General features: G+C 56.5%; 10 protein-coding genes across 10 annotated transcripts; 6 read left to right on the forward strand and 4 right to left on the reverse strand.

The window, feature by feature from the left end:
* Window positions 1–52: 52 nt before the first annotated feature.
* Window positions 53–1,412, reverse strand: Malapachy_2285 (pp2c-domain-containing protein; the record flags this gene model as incomplete). The annotated part of the gene is made up of 4 exons (XM_018136777.1): window positions 53–921; window positions 949–1,080; window positions 1,109–1,277; window positions 1,377–1,412. 4 exons carry the CDS (start codon window positions 1,410–1,412, stop codon window positions 53–55), a joined length of 1,206 nt encoding a protein of 401 aa, XP_017993037.1.
* A 247-nt stretch (window positions 1,413–1,659) lies between these two features.
* Malapachy_2272 (wd40 repeat-like protein) lies at window positions 1,660–2,773 on the forward strand (the record flags this gene model as incomplete). The annotated part of the gene is made up of 3 exons (XM_018136764.1): window positions 1,660–1,662; window positions 1,698–2,655; window positions 2,691–2,773. 3 exons carry the CDS (start codon window positions 1,660–1,662, stop codon window positions 2,771–2,773), a joined length of 1,044 nt encoding a protein of 347 aa, XP_017992894.1.
* A 142-nt stretch (window positions 2,774–2,915) lies between these two features.
* On the forward strand, window positions 2,916–4,189 carry Malapachy_2270 (thyroid receptor-interacting protein 13; the record flags this gene model as incomplete). The annotated part of the gene is made up of 2 exons (XM_018136762.1): window positions 2,916–2,934; window positions 2,964–4,189. The coding sequence occupies 2 exons, from the start codon at window positions 2,916–2,918 to the stop codon at window positions 4,187–4,189; spliced, it is 1,245 nt and encodes a 414-aa protein (XP_017992892.1).
* Window positions 4,190–4,207: 18 nt separating this feature from the next.
* On the reverse strand, window positions 4,208–6,189 carry Malapachy_2298 (trf4-topoisomerase i-related protein; the record flags this gene model as incomplete). Its single annotated transcript, XM_018136790.1, has 4 exons — window positions 4,208–4,768; window positions 4,795–5,081; window positions 5,107–5,687; window positions 5,714–6,189. 4 exons carry the CDS (start codon window positions 6,187–6,189, stop codon window positions 4,208–4,210), a joined length of 1,905 nt encoding a protein of 634 aa, XP_017992978.1.
* Window positions 6,110–8,991, forward strand: Malapachy_2264 (p-loop containing nucleoside triphosphate hydrolase protein; the record flags this gene model as incomplete). Its single annotated transcript, XM_018136756.1, has 2 exons — window positions 6,110–8,753; window positions 8,783–8,991. The coding sequence occupies 2 exons, from the start codon at window positions 6,110–6,112 to the stop codon at window positions 8,989–8,991; spliced, it is 2,853 nt and encodes a 950-aa protein (XP_017992938.1).
* Window positions 8,992–10,059, reverse strand: Malapachy_2306 (hypothetical protein; the record flags this gene model as incomplete). The annotated part of the gene is made up of 1 exon (XM_018136798.1): window positions 8,992–10,059. The coding sequence occupies one exon, from the start codon at window positions 10,057–10,059 to the stop codon at window positions 8,992–8,994; it is 1,068 nt and encodes a 355-aa protein (XP_017993011.1).
* A 320-nt stretch (window positions 10,060–10,379) lies between these two features.
* Window positions 10,380–11,389, forward strand: Malapachy_2275 (hypothetical protein; the record flags this gene model as incomplete). Its single annotated transcript, XM_018136767.1, has 6 exons — window positions 10,380–10,542; window positions 10,568–10,734; window positions 10,765–10,850; window positions 10,878–11,061; window positions 11,088–11,332; window positions 11,374–11,389. The coding sequence occupies 6 exons, from the start codon at window positions 10,380–10,382 to the stop codon at window positions 11,387–11,389; spliced, it is 861 nt and encodes a 286-aa protein (XP_017992889.1).
* Window positions 11,390–11,463: 74 nt separating this feature from the next.
* Malapachy_2305 (hypothetical protein) lies at window positions 11,464–12,822 on the reverse strand (the record flags this gene model as incomplete). The annotated part of the gene is made up of 1 exon (XM_018136797.1): window positions 11,464–12,822. The coding sequence occupies one exon, from the start codon at window positions 12,820–12,822 to the stop codon at window positions 11,464–11,466; it is 1,359 nt and encodes a 452-aa protein (XP_017993010.1).
* Window positions 12,823–13,254: 432 nt separating this feature from the next.
* Window positions 13,255–14,655, forward strand: Malapachy_2273 (endosome protein; the record flags this gene model as incomplete). The annotated part of the gene is made up of 1 exon (XM_018136765.1): window positions 13,255–14,655. One exon carries the CDS (start codon window positions 13,255–13,257, stop codon window positions 14,653–14,655), a length of 1,401 nt encoding a protein of 466 aa, XP_017992895.1.
* A 181-nt stretch (window positions 14,656–14,836) lies between these two features.
* Malapachy_2276 (signal transducing protein kinase) lies at window positions 14,837–16,456 on the forward strand (the record flags this gene model as incomplete). Its single annotated transcript, XM_018136768.1, has 2 exons — window positions 14,837–15,395; window positions 15,423–16,456. The coding sequence occupies 2 exons, from the start codon at window positions 14,837–14,839 to the stop codon at window positions 16,454–16,456; spliced, it is 1,593 nt and encodes a 530-aa protein (XP_017992890.1).
* Between the last annotated feature and the right edge of the window lie 24 nt (window positions 16,457–16,480).

A 16,480-nucleotide genomic window follows, 5' to 3' on the forward strand; every position in this document is an offset into this window, starting at 1 on the left:
TAGTACATCTCATGGGTGGCACAATGTGCCATGCCGCATTTACAAGCACATCTTACGCCTTCTCGGCCGCCTCTTTCGTCTCCTCGTCTGTCACCTTGTCCGCCTCTTGGATATCAGCGTCCTCCTGGAAGCCATGGCCCGTGAGCACGCGTGGAATGGCCGACAAAATGTCGCTGCCGTTCAGGCCATTGAGCGAGAGAGCCACGTTGCGCTGGGCGTTGCTCCCAAACGAGTGCTGGTGGTGGCCCTGCTGCGCATGAGTCCGGAACACAGGCGGGACGGTCTCGGGCGTGTCATAGCCGACCTTGCCTTCAACCCGCTCCTTAATCCACTGGTACCACTCTGCCTTGGTACGCTCGCCAAAGAGGCCGACAATCATCAGCGTCATATTATCACAACCAATGCCACCGACTTCCGCATCAGGCGCCAAGCATCGATCCAGAATATCTTCGGTGATAGTTTCAAGCTCCAAGCCATTCGCAATGCCTCTTCGCACAATATCCACCACCTGCTGGTTGGTCAGGCAGTCCCAAATACCGTCACAGGCCAGTACCAGGAACTCTTCTTCACCCGTCCACTTGTGCTCAATCACCTCAGGATCCGCTGTGACAATTTGCTTCTCTGCCGGCAGCGAGCTGTTCTGCTTAAACTCAAAGTCGCCGATAGCCCGGCTCAGTGCCAAGTTGCCGTTGACACGGTCAAATTCAACAAAACCACCAGCGTTCAGGATACGCGAGTGCTCATCTGGGTTGCCAGGCTTGTGGTCGTAGCTCATAGCCTTAGCTTCGCCGCCTACGCTCAGCACGCTGCGCGAGTCGCCCGCATTGGCCACATAGATCGTAGGGCCTTTTCGCTCGGCCTCGGGGACCAACAATGCAGCCACCGCGGTACAGCCGGATGTATCATTTGCATACACAGGGTCTGTCTGTTAGCCATGGGTCGACATACCTTGACGAAGGTCCTCGTCGGTCTTGAGGAACGCGCGACGCAGCGACGCCTCCCACTTCTTCTCCTTGAATTCGGGCAGTTCCTGGAGCCGGGTATGCACCGTGCGGCCAGAGTAGCGTGCCACATTCGCGCCTGTTGTCAGAATATCATGGATACGTACCGCCATGACCATCAAACACAGCAAAAAAGCTAATGCGCTCGAGCGGGGTCTTGCCCTCCTCCTCGGTCAGATTCAGCACAGCCGTGTGTGCATCCTCCATCGAGATACGCCAGCCCTGCATATCCGAGACGCAGTACGCTGCATTTTCATCCTCTTCAAAGGAGGTTTTCTGAGCCGTGTTAGTATCTGTTTACCGCATGTGTCCCGCCATTCGGCCTAATTTCACCAGCACCAATGGCGGAATCATAGCGACCGCATGCGCACGTACCTTGTCCACAATGGGTTCCGACAAGATTTGTCCCATGGTGCAAGATAGATTTGTATATGAGTTTACAAAGAGATACCAGGGGGAAAGCACAAACTAGCAAGCAAAAAAGCTCCTTCGTATCCTCTCCGTAGTCAAATCGGCAGCGGTGCCAGCCGTAGCTGCGGAAGAGTGCGGCTGACCGGGGATATTCGGCCGAATAACACGTGATGCCATCTTCTTAGTTTTGCCTCGTCGACGTCGTTCGCATCATCGCCTCGCCGAGCACGGACGAACTAGCAGGAAGATGGTAGGTACCATTCAGCTGTACTAACAGGAACGTAGCGTCCTATTGTGCTTTCGGGTCATACCCGTTCGTTGAACCAGATCAAGTTCAACCGTGAGGGTGACCTGCTTTTTTCCGTGTCGAAGGACAACCTTGTGAACGTGTGGTACTCCCACAATGGTGAGCGTCTCGGCACGTACAATGGCCACAACGGTACCGTGTGGTCTGTCGATGTGGATAAAGACACAAAGCTCCTGATTACAGGCTCTGCTGACAACCAAATGCGCCTTTGGGAGGTGCAAACCGGCACATGCTTGTACGTGTGGGAGTTCCCCACGGCTGTGAAGCGCGTCGCTTTCAACAGCGACGGTACACAGGTGCTGATGATTACGGAGGAGCGTATGGGGTACCGTGGTGCTCTTCGTGTCTTTGAGATTAACCGTGACCCTGCCACGTGGACGCAGCAGAGCCAGGAGCCTATGCGAACCATTACATTTTCGGGCAGCAAAGCGACAGTGGCTGCCTTTGATGCGTTTGATACTCATATTATTACAGGCCATGAAAATGGCAAAGTGGCTCTGTACACACATGATGCGAAAGAGCCAGAGTCGGGCATTGATGCAGAATTGGAAGTGCACTACGTCAATGCGCATACGGAGAATGTGACAGACCTGCAGCTTAGCTGGGACAGCACATATTTCATTACGTCGAGCAAGGACAAGACCTCGCATATTATTGATGCCACGACACTCGATGTGATCAAGACATATCCTACCGACACGCCGCTGAACTCTGCCATTACGTTGCCCACGCGGCCCTACGTGGTGGTCGGTGGTGGTCAGGAGGCGATGAGCGTCACGACCACTAGCGCGCGTCAGGGTAAGTTTGAGTCGCGTTTCTGGCACAAGGTGTTTGCGGAAGAGTGTGCACGTCTCCCTGGCCACTTCGGTCCGATCAACACGCTGGCTGTGCACCCTACTGGCAATGCCTATGCGAGCGGCGGTGAGGATGGTTATGGTATGTATGATGATGGAGGGCTATGCTAACGACAGTTCGTATCAACTGGTTCGACGATTCCTTCTTCAAGACCAAGCCGTACGGCGCTGACTTTGAAATTGCCGACGAGGACCAGTAATGATGGGCGATCGCCCATGCACCGATACCTCTTTTGTGATAGATAGAAAGAGATAGGATCTTTTTCCTGAGCGATACATCACGTGAGCCAGTCTTCTGGGACGCGATGTCGGTGTGCGCGTCGTGTTGCTCTGTGTGACACGATGACGCCCATCTTGCACGGTACGTGGTGGCATAGTGGCTTACGGTAGTCGAGGTGCGTCAGCATGTGGACTCTGTGATAGAGCCGTGCGCACTGGAAGAGGCTATGCGTACGTATCTACAGACCGTGGAATCCGTGCCATGTTGCACACCGCTTCGTGGCTGGCAAACGGATCCATTCTTGGCCGAGCATGTGGACCATGTGTACGTGGACGAATGTGATCCACCTTGCTCGAATGCCTCTGTGCCTCAAGTCCAGATTGCTCTTCATGTATATCAGCCGTGCCCTATGGATAACGTCGACGAATTCGGCGTGGGCGATCCCCACGAAGGCACGTCTGACAATTCTGTGGCAGCGACCTTATCAGAGCTGCCTAGTCGTGCTTTGGATGGTGTATGGCCTAGTTTGATTTACGGTGACGATGTAAAATGGCGTCTATTGCATTATATCCATTCTACCATGCTATTCTCGGACGCTGATGTGGACTTTACGATTATTAGCTGGAATCGCGTGGTGCTCTTGCATGGTCCTCCAGGTACAGGCAAGACGTCCTTATGCCGTGCCCTGGCTCAGAAGCTTGCCATCCGCTTGCATGAGCGATATACCCATGGCAAGCTTGTCGAAATCAATTCTCACTCACTTTTTTCGAAGTGGTTTTCCGAGTCGGGCAAATTGGTCCACCGACTCTTTGATATGGTGGCTGAGCTTGTGGAAGACGAGTCGGGCTTTGTCGTGGTCCTGATTGACGAGATCGAGAGTCTTTCCAAGGCCCGAAGCTCGGCGGCCGCAGGCGTGGAACCAAGCGACTCCATTCGGGTCGTCAATGCGCTGCTCACAGAACTCGACAAACTCAAGCACAAACGCAATGTCCTCGTGATGACCACGTCGAATTTGTCGGACTCGATCGATCCTGCGTTCCTGGATCGCGCTGATATTCGGCAATACATTGGCCTGCCTGGCGAAGAGGCCGTCTATGGGATTCTACGCTCGTGTATGCTAGAGCTAATACGTGCTGGCCTAGCGCTGGAAACGCCTCTTCCATCGTACCGTGAACTGGACATGGAGGCTGCAGCGATGACAGAGCAAGGGACAGCGCAGGCACTGCGTGCCCTTGCAGCACACTGCCATGGCGCATCTGGACGATCCCTCCGTCGCTTGCCTGTGCTTGCCCATGCACGCTACCTTCGCCGTGCAGGCGCAGTGCCATGCATAGAATGGATTCAGGCAATGCGGCATGCATGGGATGACAGTGCTACGGAGGCCGTTCTCTCGTAGATGGGTAGAGGGGGTATATTACGGACTGCTATAGTCTTGCGATGGCGCCATGGCCTTGGCGTGCCAATAATCCATGCGAGCTTGTTTGTTTAGTTTGGACGTCTTTCGGCGTTCGTGCGGGGCAAGGACACTTGCCGCGGCCCGCTGTGCTTTTCGCAGTGGCGTGCTCGCTTCCGGCGGCGCATCACTATCACTAACCTCAGCCACAAACGGAGCGTCGCCTGAGAGGAGGGCATCCTCGTCCGAGTCGCTGGGTGGTGCCGCTGCGACATGCGCTCGTTCTGACCATGGGTCACGAGCTGCGCGCTTCTTGGTCTTGGCCGGTCGGTATCGTGACTCCATCGATGTATCCGGCGACTCTTCTACCACTCGTCGTTTTGGCTTGGTTCGGACATGCAGTAGCACGGGTGTATCAGAGTCACTGCTCGATACAACGGTAGGCACGGACGATTGCGTCGTTTCGGCCTTGTCCACACTGTGATCTGCCTCGCTGCAGTTGGTCTCTGCCTGCGTTGGCTCAGTGGGCTGCAACTCTGCAAGGCGCTGCTGCAGCGTGCCTGCGTCGTACAATTGTTTGATCTGCGTTAGTCTTGGTTCGTACGTACTTCTGTGCGACGCTTGATCATCTCACGCGACACGCCCAGCACACTGCCCAGCAGACTCTCTGGCTCTTTGAGTTCCGATGCAATGTGCAACCGATCGTCCTCATCGTTGGGATCAAAGTGTTTGTGTGTGTTTTTCTGCTGGCGATCGTGCATGATACGCTGCCGCCGACGGAAATTGTGCAAGTCATTCGCACGCTCACACAGAGCTGCGTGCAAAATATCATAGGCACCGCCCAGCGCCGATCGCACACTAATAATCGCAAACGAACCTTTGGAAATATCGTTGCCTGTTGTTAGTGCATGTACACGTACTGGGATCATGAGGGTCTTCAATGCATAAGAGGAACGGCTTGCGAGTATCGTACGAGCCACGTTGCCGTTTGTTAAAGTAGCCACCACGCCCGCGAACCGTAATACCAGTCTCATCGTAGCCGAAATTCTTGCCATACAACTCCAAGAATTCCATGAGCAGCGTACCTAGATTCTTCGATGCGTCTATTTCTGCTCGCTGAAGCTTGGGATGCACTTGCAAGAAACTCAGTACCATCAACGTCACACTGTAACTGCCCAGCCCACCTGTAAACACTTCCGACAAGGCTCGCTGCTGAAGAAATTGCTTGACGACCATGACCAGCGGACGAATGGCAGGCTGCTTGATCAGCCAACGGTTCACAAGACGAGCAGCTTGTAGCCCATTGGCCTGGTTGATGGATATATCGACGTGAAAGTGGCCATACGGGCACACAAACTTGATGATCGGGACTTTGGCACGCGCGATCACCTGAATATCCTTCGCCAGTTTATGGGAGCGTAGGCATGCAGCAATGCCACGCAGCGTAGTTTCACGAGGACGCGCATCCATCGTCTGCGATAGCACCACCAAGTCGATATCGCTACCGTGAGTGGCCGACGTACGTACCCTTGCGGCAGATACAGCTGCGTATCTTGACTTCCGAACGAGAGGACCTGCGCATCAGGCCACTCTGAGCATAGTGCATTTTGTAGGAGCTCAATGACCATAACACGTACGGCGTGCTCCTCTCGTGTCGGGCAAATCCAGGATGAATACGTCTTGATTTCCTCATGCAACCTGCTGTCAGTGGTCGTCTCGTCGACGTACATCTCAGCTACGTTTCTGCACTTGTGCCATGGCACGTGCAAAGCCCATGGTGTACTTCGCGCTGCAGCATGCTCGCGAATGGTATCGTCTACAGACACAGGCACATGCGACTGCGTAGGCAGCGCATCGTGCTGTGACGTTTCTGCCTCTTCAGGCTCGTCTTCCATATCAAAGGCAATAAAGTCTTCGTCCTCCATGGTTTTTGCCGCCTTGGACGGCGGCACGGAGGACGCTTCGACCTGCTCCTCGCGTGCAGCCGATCGTTTACGCCCCATCTCACGGACTTTGAGCAGCGCACGCGCGCGTGTGGAAAGAAGAGACTGGCCCCCTTGCTTTTTTTCTGAAGTGCCCGATCAAACCCCGATTGATGAACCTCCGTGCGTCGTCGTTCTCTTTTCATCCCCACGTCGCGTCTTGAAAACGAAAGAGGCCTGCATGAGTAGTAGCGCAGCGCCGACCAACGATGCAGAGGCAAAGCAGCGTGCAAAGCGCGAGCGCTTAGAAGCTTGGCGGCGTGAGCAAGCAGAGAAGAAACGCGCCGCGGCTGAGGGAGCCGCGCCACCAAAAAAGGCAAAAGTCGATCCAGTTCCACCGCGTGTGCACGGGGGCTTTCGTAGTGCGACCTTCTCAGCCAAGCCTGCTGCAGCAGTACCACGCATACGACTAGGCGTGTTTGGCGACGATGCGGATGAGCCACTTCAAAAGCCACAACGCAGGTGGGACCTGAGTCAAGACGACAAACTGTCTTCGCGAAGAGAAGCTACAAAGGACGCAGATGAGGATCCATTAGATGCATTTATGAGCGAGTTACAAGGCCAGGTACAGGAAGAAGAGGCGCAACACTCTGCTGCACCAGAGCTCCTCAGTGGCGACGAGGAGGACACCGCAGAGGGGGCTGTGAGCGAGGAGGAGGAGATTGATTTGGATGCCATGCGGCCAGAAGACATCTTGGCAATGGCATCCAAGCGGCATAAAAAGAAAGTACTCCCGGCTATTGATCATGCAAGTGTAGAGTACGAGCCGTTCCGCAAGGCCTTTTATCATCCACCGGACGAGATTGCCGCCCTCTCCGAGGACGACGCAGAGCGTATGCGCCTGGAGCTTGGCGCTATTTCTGTGCGTGGCAAGGACTGCCCTGCCCCGATTACAAAATGGTCGCATTGTGGACTGCCTGTGACGTGCTTGGACGTGATCAAGAAGCTCGGCTTCAACTCACCAACGCCCATCCAAAGCCAAGCGATGCCGGTCATTATGAGTGGTCGTGATATGATTGGTGTCGCGAAGACCGGGTCTGGTAAGACCATGGCCTTTTTACTACCCATGTTTCGCCACGTAAAGGACCAACGTCCTTTAGAGTCAGGCGAAGGGCCCATTGCCCTTATTCTCACTCCAACGCGAGAGTTGGCTGTGCAGATTTACCGCGATGCTCAGCCGTTCTTGAAGGCGTTCCATTTGCGTGGGGCCTGTGTGTATGGAGGCACACCGATTTCGGAGCAAATTGCAGAGATGAAAAAGACGGCCGATGTCGTGGTGGCTACGCCGGGCCGTATGATTGATTTACTTACAGCCAATGGTGGGCGTGTGACGAATCTGCAGCGTGTGACGTACCTTGTTCTTGACGAAGCGGATCGCATGTTTGATTTGGGTTTCGAGCCACAAGTGATGAAGATTGTCGGTCTCATTCGTCCTGATCGGCAGACTGTGCTCTTCTCTGCGACGTTCCCCAAGCCGATGGAAAGCTTAGCGCGGAAAATGCTACGTCATGAGCCGCTGGAAATCACGGTAGGCGGACGAAGTGTTGTTGCCCCGGAAATTCACCAGGTGATTGAGGTACGACAGGAGCCCACAAAGTTTTTCCGGCTTCTGGAAGTGCTGGGCCAATTATACCACAACGACGAGGATGCACGTACGTTGATCTTTGTGGAGCGTCAGGATGCTGCCGACGACCTTATGCATCAATTGATCAAGCGTGGGTACCCTGTCATGTCATTGCATGGCGGCAAGGACCAAGCGGATCGCGATACGACCATCGCTGACTTCAAAGCGGGCATTGTCCCTATTCTCACGGCTACGTCGGTAGCTGCACGTGGCTTGGATGTGAAGCAGCTCAAGCTGGTCATTAACTACGACGTGCCAAATCACTTGGAAGACTATGTGCACCGTGCAGGGCGCACAGGGCGCGCAGGCAACCAAGGCACATGCATTACGTTCATTACACCCGAGCAGGATCGGTATGCCAAGGACTTGGTATCTGCTTTGCGCGCTAGCAAAGTCGAGGTCCCCCCTGCCCTGGAGGCCCTTGCGAAGCAGTTTAAGGAGAAAGTGGCCAAAGGCACTGCACATGCCTCGCGCTCTGGCTACGGTGGTCGTGGACTGGAGCAGCTGGAAATGGGCCGTGAGCGCTTGCTGCAAGCGCAGGCTTCGATTTACATCGAAGACGAGCAGGGCGATCCAGAGGCTGTAGCCGCTCGCGCTGCTGACGAGACACAGCGGCTCAACGAGGCGGACATCCAAGTGCGAACAGGTCCTGTCCCTGAAGCTGTGCGAGAAAACCGGCAGCCTATGTATACAGAGTCCGATCACTTGGCGAACCAGGCGCGTTTGGATGCGGCACGAGCCGCTGGCGCTGATACCACCAAGCTACAGGAAGTCATTGCGCGCATCAATGCAGTATCGAACAAACGTCGTGAAGAGCTAGAGAATGCACGGAAAGCGCGAGATCCGGATGCGACGAAGTTCCATGCGATTTTCCCTATCAACGACTTCCCGCAAAAAGCCCGGTGGAATGTAACCAACAAGGAGACCATGGCGATGCTGATCGAGTCTACTGGGGCAGCAAGTACGTATGACATGTCACTAACACAAAAGTTACCAACAAGGGTGCTTTCTACGAACGTGGTCGCGAGCCGCATCCTGGCGAGCCGCCCAAGTTGTCGTTGCTCATTGAGAGCAACGAGAGTTTCCGTGTGGAGAATGCCATCCGCGAAATCAAGCGACTGCTGCTGGAAGGTACACAGGCCTACCTGGACACGGAGACACGTACGCCGTCCGCAGGTGGCCGGTACACGGTGGTATAATCAAGCGTGTTCTGGCTCGATGGCGTGCCGCCGTACCTTGGTGCGCAGCAATGCCTGCGGATTTTGTGGGTAGATTAGCAGGGACGATGACGACGATGAAGGCGGCGGTGGCGGCCGGGGTACAGACGACTTGCGACTCCGTCGTTTCTTGTGCTTGGGCGTTGCCGATGATGTGGGTGCTGGTGCTTCTGTGTACCGCGACGTGTGTCCTGCAATACGACGTAGCTCGGCTGAAATTTGTACTTGTTCTTGTTCATCGTCGTACATGGTTAGTGTAGCTGGCGCATCCAGTGTGAGCGCCGTTCGTGCTTGCGCACTGTCTGTCGCCTGCGTACGAAGCTCCGTACGCACACGCTCAATTTGTTCTCGTATCGCATCGTCTTCTCCATGCACTGGCCGGCGTGATGACATTGGCGCCAAAATGCCCGACGACCTTGCTTCGCGGACCGTCTGTAGGACGCCTGGTGCATCTTGGAGGCATAGCCAGTATGTGCGGATGACCTCGGCATACAACGACGATGTGCATCCCAGCACAGAAGAGTGTGGGCCCATAGCATGCGTATGCGATAACACGGCCAGCGCCGTGTGCGGTGCATGGAATCGATCGCGTAGCGTTAGCAACAACATATGCAGCGCCGGCGCGTAGAAGGCCGTCTGCGTTCCATACATGGGCCGCGCCTCGTCACTTCCTGTATCCTTTTGCGTGCCCCATACATGCTGCTCGGCCCAGGCCCATGCCTCTGCGGCGGACGTCTGCGACTGCAAGGCCGCCCAAATCTGATCTACGCCGCGATCCAATTCTTCGGTCGACAACTGAGCTGCCAGCCCTTCACGACTCGCCTCGAATCGCGTGCCTACACCACCACCACGCGCCGTGATTTTCTCCGGCGCAAGCGAGTGGCGCTCGGCAAACTGGCCCAAGTGGGCCTCGAACGGCATCGTTGATGAGGTCTCCGAAGTGCCCATTTCCTGCTCAAGCAGCTCAAAGATGCGGCGGAATTGCGCTGACTCGGACGCTGTGAGCGATGACGAGGCAGGGGCCTCTTTTTTCATACGTGGCATACGCATTGTCGACGTACGTTCTTTCGCATGAAAAATGGAGCGTGGCATCGGCTCACTTTCTGGCAGCGGCCGTCCCAACGTGGGCGTCTCCGTCGTAGGATGCGGCGACGGCCCTGCAAACAAGTCGTCCCATACATCATGAGGGGACTTATTGGACGTCGACGAGGAGGAGGAGCACCGCTGAGCTACCCATGTAGCCCTATATCTTGGCCTCACCGCTGTACGGCCTACCACAACGCTCCGCCGCCACATTGCGAAGAAAGACAACCAACGTTCTAAGTGGAGGCGTCCACGAAGACATTTTTTTTTCTTGACGAGCGCGCACAATGGCCTTGCTGGTCGTGACGGGCCTCCCATGCTCGGGACGTACTACACGCGCCCTAGAAATCCAGGCATATTTTGAGAGCCAGCTAGCTCAGACCCCATCCTTGACGAGTGTCGTGTGCATTACCGACGACAACGTGCATGTAGATCGCAGCGTGTATGAGTGTACGTATTGTATGGCTAACCCTAGCGCAACGTACAGAAGGCCGAGCTCGTGCAGCCTACCTAAGTGCTGTGCGCCGTGCGCTGAGTCCTAGTACCATTGTCATTGCCGATGGAGGGGCTGGCTTGAATATCAAGGGCTCTCGCTATGAGCTCTGGTGTGCTACCCGGGAGCTGGGCTTGCGATGCGCCACGGTACGTCGATCTTGGTTCCTAACGACCTAGCTCTACGTCGCATGTACACCTGATCTTAGTCGGACATGGAATACTCAGCGTCGAACTCGTGGCGAGGCGACATATACAGATGCATGGTACGTCCTAGTGTTGCTGACCTCTAGCTGGGACGAGCTGCTTATGCGCTTTGAAGAGCCATCGTCGAGTGCTCGTTGGCACCGCCCTTTATTTACGACCATTGCTGCCGGGACGCCTGAGGCGCTAGAGTGTACACCCACGCCTCTCGCACCGTTATGGGAGGCCATGACGCAGGGCGATGTCCAGCCACCCAAAGCCGTGACGGCGATTGTACGTACCCTCTCACTCACACGCAGCGCAAAAAAACGACCAACAACAGCTTGGAAATGCTGGATACGGTGACACAGCTCGTACTCACGGCGCTCTCCGAGTACCGTGCACAGGGCGGCGTATGCGAAGGCCGCATTTTGCTTCCCATGCCGTCGTCCATCCCACCCCCGCCGATTGTGCTCACCCTGCCAGCCATGTCCACGTTTCCTTCACCTGCACGACTCCAAACGCTTCGCCGCCAGTTTGTACGCGTGTACGCCAGCAAGGCTGAGTACGCTGAGAATACCGCTCTGACATCCGAGTCATCGCCAGAACGGCATATCGCTGAGTTGTTCACTCAATGGCTACAAGAAGCACTTTCCTCGGCTACGAAAATCCATACATACTAAAACATGTTTATCCTCAGTTGTTCACCTTCTGTGAAGCTGCCGCGGCGGCCGCCGCCGCCACGGCGCTCAACGAAGCTAGGTTGTCAGGGTTGCCCGTCACATCGAGCGACTCGTTGCCCTTGCTTTCATCGCCAGGCACGCGTGCTGCCGAGCGTGTGTTATCTCCCAACGCTGCGTGCTCCAACGATGGGTCAAGCATACCTTCCGCACGCTGTCCGGTCAAGGCCGAACGAGCCCGCATCGCATTGGGGTCGTTCGGATGCATCGGTGTATGTGCGCCGGCTGGAAGGCTACCGTCGCCCAGCTGGGAGGAAAAGTGGCTCGACACAGGGAAGCCGTGCTGCTGGTTGGCATTCGACACAGCTTCCAGTAGCCAGTACGGTGCACCGCCCGAAGCCGCGGCAGCCACTGCTGCGGCCGTCGCAGGGTCCTGGTTCTGGTCGGCAGAGTCGTGCATACCGCCTTGGCCCTGGGCGTGCGAGTGGTCGTGGTGCTCACCAGGGCGCCCCGCCCCCGCGGGAGCGCCGGCATGCTGTTGTGCAAACGCTGTAGGCAGCAGCGCCGAGGTATGCGAAGCGCGATCGATCGGTAGGGCAGGTGCATTCGGCACGGCTTGGTGGCCGCCCAGGGCCCGAAGAGCCACACGCAAGGTATCGTTATCACGCTTCAAGATATCAATTGTCTCCAGCGCCTCATTAAAGCGACGACGATGCTCTTCCGCAGCAAGGAGCGCACTCTCCAACGACGCAGCCTTGCTTTCGAGATCGGCAATGTACTTGTTCTTTCGCTCACGGAATACACGCTGCGCATTTCGGTTTTGCTCAGCACGACGACTTGTGCTAAGAGTTCGTGTCATGCCCGTCTTACCGCGCGCACCCACCAGACCTGTCTGCTCGGACGTGAGGTGCTTTGGCTGTTCACCCTGCTGCTGCGATTGGTGCTGCTGTTGTGGCTGCTGCTGCACAGGCGGCGGCGGCGCCATGCGGTTCTGGTCCGTCTGGTCACCGTAGGTGGCCACACCGTGGGTCGCAGGGTCAAACGCATTGGCCTCGCCGTGGGACAGTGGAAGGCCATTTTGGTCGAGACCATGGCCAGGGTAGGCGGGCGGGGCGGTCTGCGCCCACGATAGTGCCTGCGCATCCATGCCAGCAGGCTGCGCGCCGTTGTCCATACGCACATGCTTCGATGCACGTTGGTTGTCACTCAGGTCCGTACCGCGACCTTTCGCGCCCGAGGCACGCGTATTGTCGTTCCCCGTGTTGTTGTTGGAGGCGTCGCTATCCGGACGCGACGCGGCATGCGCGAGCTGGATCACAGCCCCAAGCGCCTCGTCAGGCAGGGGTGGAGGAGGTCCCGATGAGCCTTGTTCCATCTCTGCCGTGTTAGCATGCTGCTCCTCAGACCATCACGACGCGTCTCGATGGCGTCGCTCCACTGCACATACCTTGTAAGCGTAGGGCTATTTGCTAAGGATGACAAAAGGAGAGGGAGTAACTAAAATCGGTGTTGAGGCCGTCCCCCCTCCCTTCCCTCGGGTTTGTGGCTGCTGGGCCGCGCGGATTATGCATGCCACGCCACGCCACAGCCGAACTGGTCGGCCGACACGTGATGCCGTACCCACGCACCGCAAGCGGCGACCCCATGTGGAGGTCTGCAGATGTCGCTGATGCAGCGAGCGGCTCTGCCCTGACAAACCCCACCCCAGGCGGGTGGCTTATCGTGCATTTTCATCGACTTCCTTGTACGGCGGTAGCTTCTGTTCTTAGCGCGTTGAAAACACCTACTCTGTGCATCGTTTAAGACCATGCCAAAGTTACCGCCTTACGAACAAACGGCAGTTCTCGAGCCACCTGCAGAGGACGGGTCGGTGGCGGAGCTCCTTTTGCTTCTCCTCCCGATCTTGATGATTGCGATCGCAATGATCTTTGTGGTGGTAGCACCATTTGTCATGTATCTAATCATGCGCTTGCGACCTGGCATCGCTTTGCGTGACTCAACAAGCCCCGTCAATGTACACTACGAGGAGCAGCTGGAAAATTCATCGTCGTTTCAGCAAGCATGCGATGCGTGGCTCGAGCAGCTTGATGATGCGTCTCGAGCTGGATACGAGCGTGCGAAGCGTTGGTGCGCACAGCATCCACCCATGTCTCCGCGTGATACAGATATCACAATGCCACAACATGTTGGCATCCAAGAAAAGGGTGTGAGTGCATGGAGTTTTGATCCTGCCTACGAATCGCACCAAGGCGTTATGGTCTCAGCTCGCACGGAGATCCAGTTCCTGGCGGATAGTATCGGGATGGCGCCCCATGAGGGAGGCGCTTGCTCCATCCAGACCAATCTTCCATTACCCAAGACTAATGAAGTGTATTATTGGGAGGCCAAGATCTTTGAGAAGCCCAGCACCACAGAGATTGCGATTGGTTTGGCGACCAAGCCGTACCCAACGTTCCGGTTCCCTGGTTTTTGCAAGCATTCAGTGGCATACATGTCCGAAGATGGATCAAAATGCTTTAATCACCCTCTCCATGCACAGTCCTATGGCCCGCCTTACGTCAAAGGCGACGTGGTCGGCGTGGGCTATCGCCCACGTACAGGCTCTGTGTTTTTTACGCGCAACGGTGTGCGCATGCCGGAAGCCTTTACGGGTCTGTATAGCCACAACCTGTTCCCGACGATTGCCGTTGATGGGGCGGCTGAAGTGCATGTGAACTTTGGGCAGGCCGGCTTTGTGTTTATTGAGGCGAATGTGAAGAAATGGGGTCTCGCGCCGATGGTCGGCACGCTGGCACCGCCGCCGGCGTATGGCCAAGACAAGGATAGCATTCTCATTGAGGCCGGCCATGCATCCAGCTCGTCTGCTGATGGTCATGCTGCTACGGCTGCGTCGACGGCCCTGCTGCCTGTGCCCCCGTCGTACTATGACGCATCGGCGCCCGTGTGCTCACACGACCCTCGACGATGCTCCGATGCGAGTGGCATTCACCTCACTACGCTCCCGGGCTCAGTTGAACGTATACCCTCGCCGCCGCCATACCCAGCTGAAGAGGTAGCTACACGTTCACCTCTTTCGACGCCCTCGCGTGGTCCGACACACACCTTGCAGCGATGGTTCTCAAGTTGGCGTCGTGCTCGACGTGACACGTCGGCAGGCTCACCCGAAACGCCCTCTACAGAGCTCACAGGTATCATGGTCGATCCATGATGCGTATGCGGCCTTTCCCCTTTCCCTATGTAGTATACGCTAGCCATGTTTTTTTACGACGGATTCTGTATAACACGTGGTGGGTGTGGCTGGTGCGAGCGATCTGCATGTGTACGTCCTCCTCCACTCACGCAGGCTTCCTACGTTGCCCCTGCGCTGTCACTGGGAGTGTGTGGGTCCGATGGGGGAACGCCCAACGTCACCGCGCTGGGACGCGAGTACGTCGTCATCGTCGTCATTATCGTCGACGTTGATTCCCTTCCCGCCGTCCGGCACCAAGAAGCCGTGGGAGCAGTATACCATTGTGCGCCGATTAGGGCGTGGCAGTTTCGGCCAAGTGTACGAGGCGTTCTACACCCCTACCTCCCAATTGGTCGCTGTAAAGCAGATCTTACTTGAGTCTGCTTCGCATGGCCATGATGACGAGGCACAAACACAAGACTTACAAGAGATTGAGCGTGAAATCGCGAGTCTAGCGCAGTGTCAGGACTGCTCGCGCGTTACGCGGTACTTTGGGAGTTTTGTGAAGAGGTATACATTGTGGGTCGTTATGGAGCTGATGGACGGTGGGTCGTGTCTCTCGCTTTTGCAGCGTGGTGGGCCACTGCCTGATCCTGTTACAGCTGTGATATGCCATGAACTTGTCCTTGGCCTGGCGTACTTGCACGACCTTGGCATTATTCATCGCGACATCAAGGCGGCCAATGTCCTGCTTACGCGTGATGGGCATGTAAAACTCGGTACGTCTTTTCCTACTAACCGCTAAGCTGATTTTGGCGTGGCCGCCCAGCTCTTGCATCGTGGCTCGCGGCGGAACACCTTGGTCGGCTCTCCCTACTGGATGGCACCGGAGGTCATTCGGCAGTCGCAGTACGATGCTCGCGCAGATATATGGTCGCTGGGCATTACAACGCTGGAAATGGCTACAGGTCGACCGCCGCTGTCTGAATACCACCCTATGCGTGCAATGTTTCTGATTCCCAAGGCGACGCCGCCGACCCTCGATGCGTCGCACTCGCCGTCGATGGTGCGATTTGTCGAGCGATGCTTGGCCAAGCGCAGTAGTGACCGGGCCACGGCGCGGCAACTCACAAAAGACCCATGGATCGAGCAGGCGGGCACGTTGCAGTTGGTGCGCGATATCATTGTGGCGCGGGGCGCGCCACCTGTGCCTGTGGCAGGCGACACGTCGCTGTCTCAGCAGGAGGCCTCTGTGCCAGAGCCAAGTGACCACAGTGAATGGCAATTTGACTTGTCGCCCAATGTGTCAGCCGTGCTAGGCCTTGATGTCGAGTCGTCTCTCGCCCAAGGCCCGCCTTCGCGCAATACGGCACAGAATGTCCTCACCTCGCCCTCGGCAGAGGCGGAAGGTGCGACGAACGAGGTAGTGCCACGAGCCGTGACGCCGCCGACCACGACAGCTACGCCTTCGTCCACGGCACGTACGCCTATGGCATCGCCCAGCAAAGCTAATGTAGCACGCTCGCCGCATCTACATCGCCCCATGACGACGCAGTCCCACGTCCAGCAGGTGCTGGAGCAGCTTGCGTACCAAGCCGGACAAGATACAGAGTCAGACACGGCCAGTACGCTCATCCACCAACTGCACTCGCTGCTGAGTCACATGGGCCGCCAATGCCCCGAGTACTTGGAGCAGTTTATTGCAATGCTTGGGGATCAAACACCGCTACGTGACGTGGACGCACCGCGGATTCCTGCCGCTCGCTCCCGCTTGGCCTCCCTGCTGTATGCGCGATGGCTCGAAGGGCTACGCAGTCGATGGAATGTATTAGACCATTAAGGCTTCGTAGATGTACACTGTATT

The sequence above is a fragment of the Malassezia pachydermatis genome (genome assembly GCF_001278385.1).
Source record: "Malassezia pachydermatis strain CBS 1879 chromosome Unknown scaffold2, whole genome shotgun sequence".
NCBI classification, from domain to species: domain Eukaryota; kingdom Fungi; phylum Basidiomycota; class Malasseziomycetes; order Malasseziales; family Malasseziaceae; genus Malassezia; species Malassezia pachydermatis.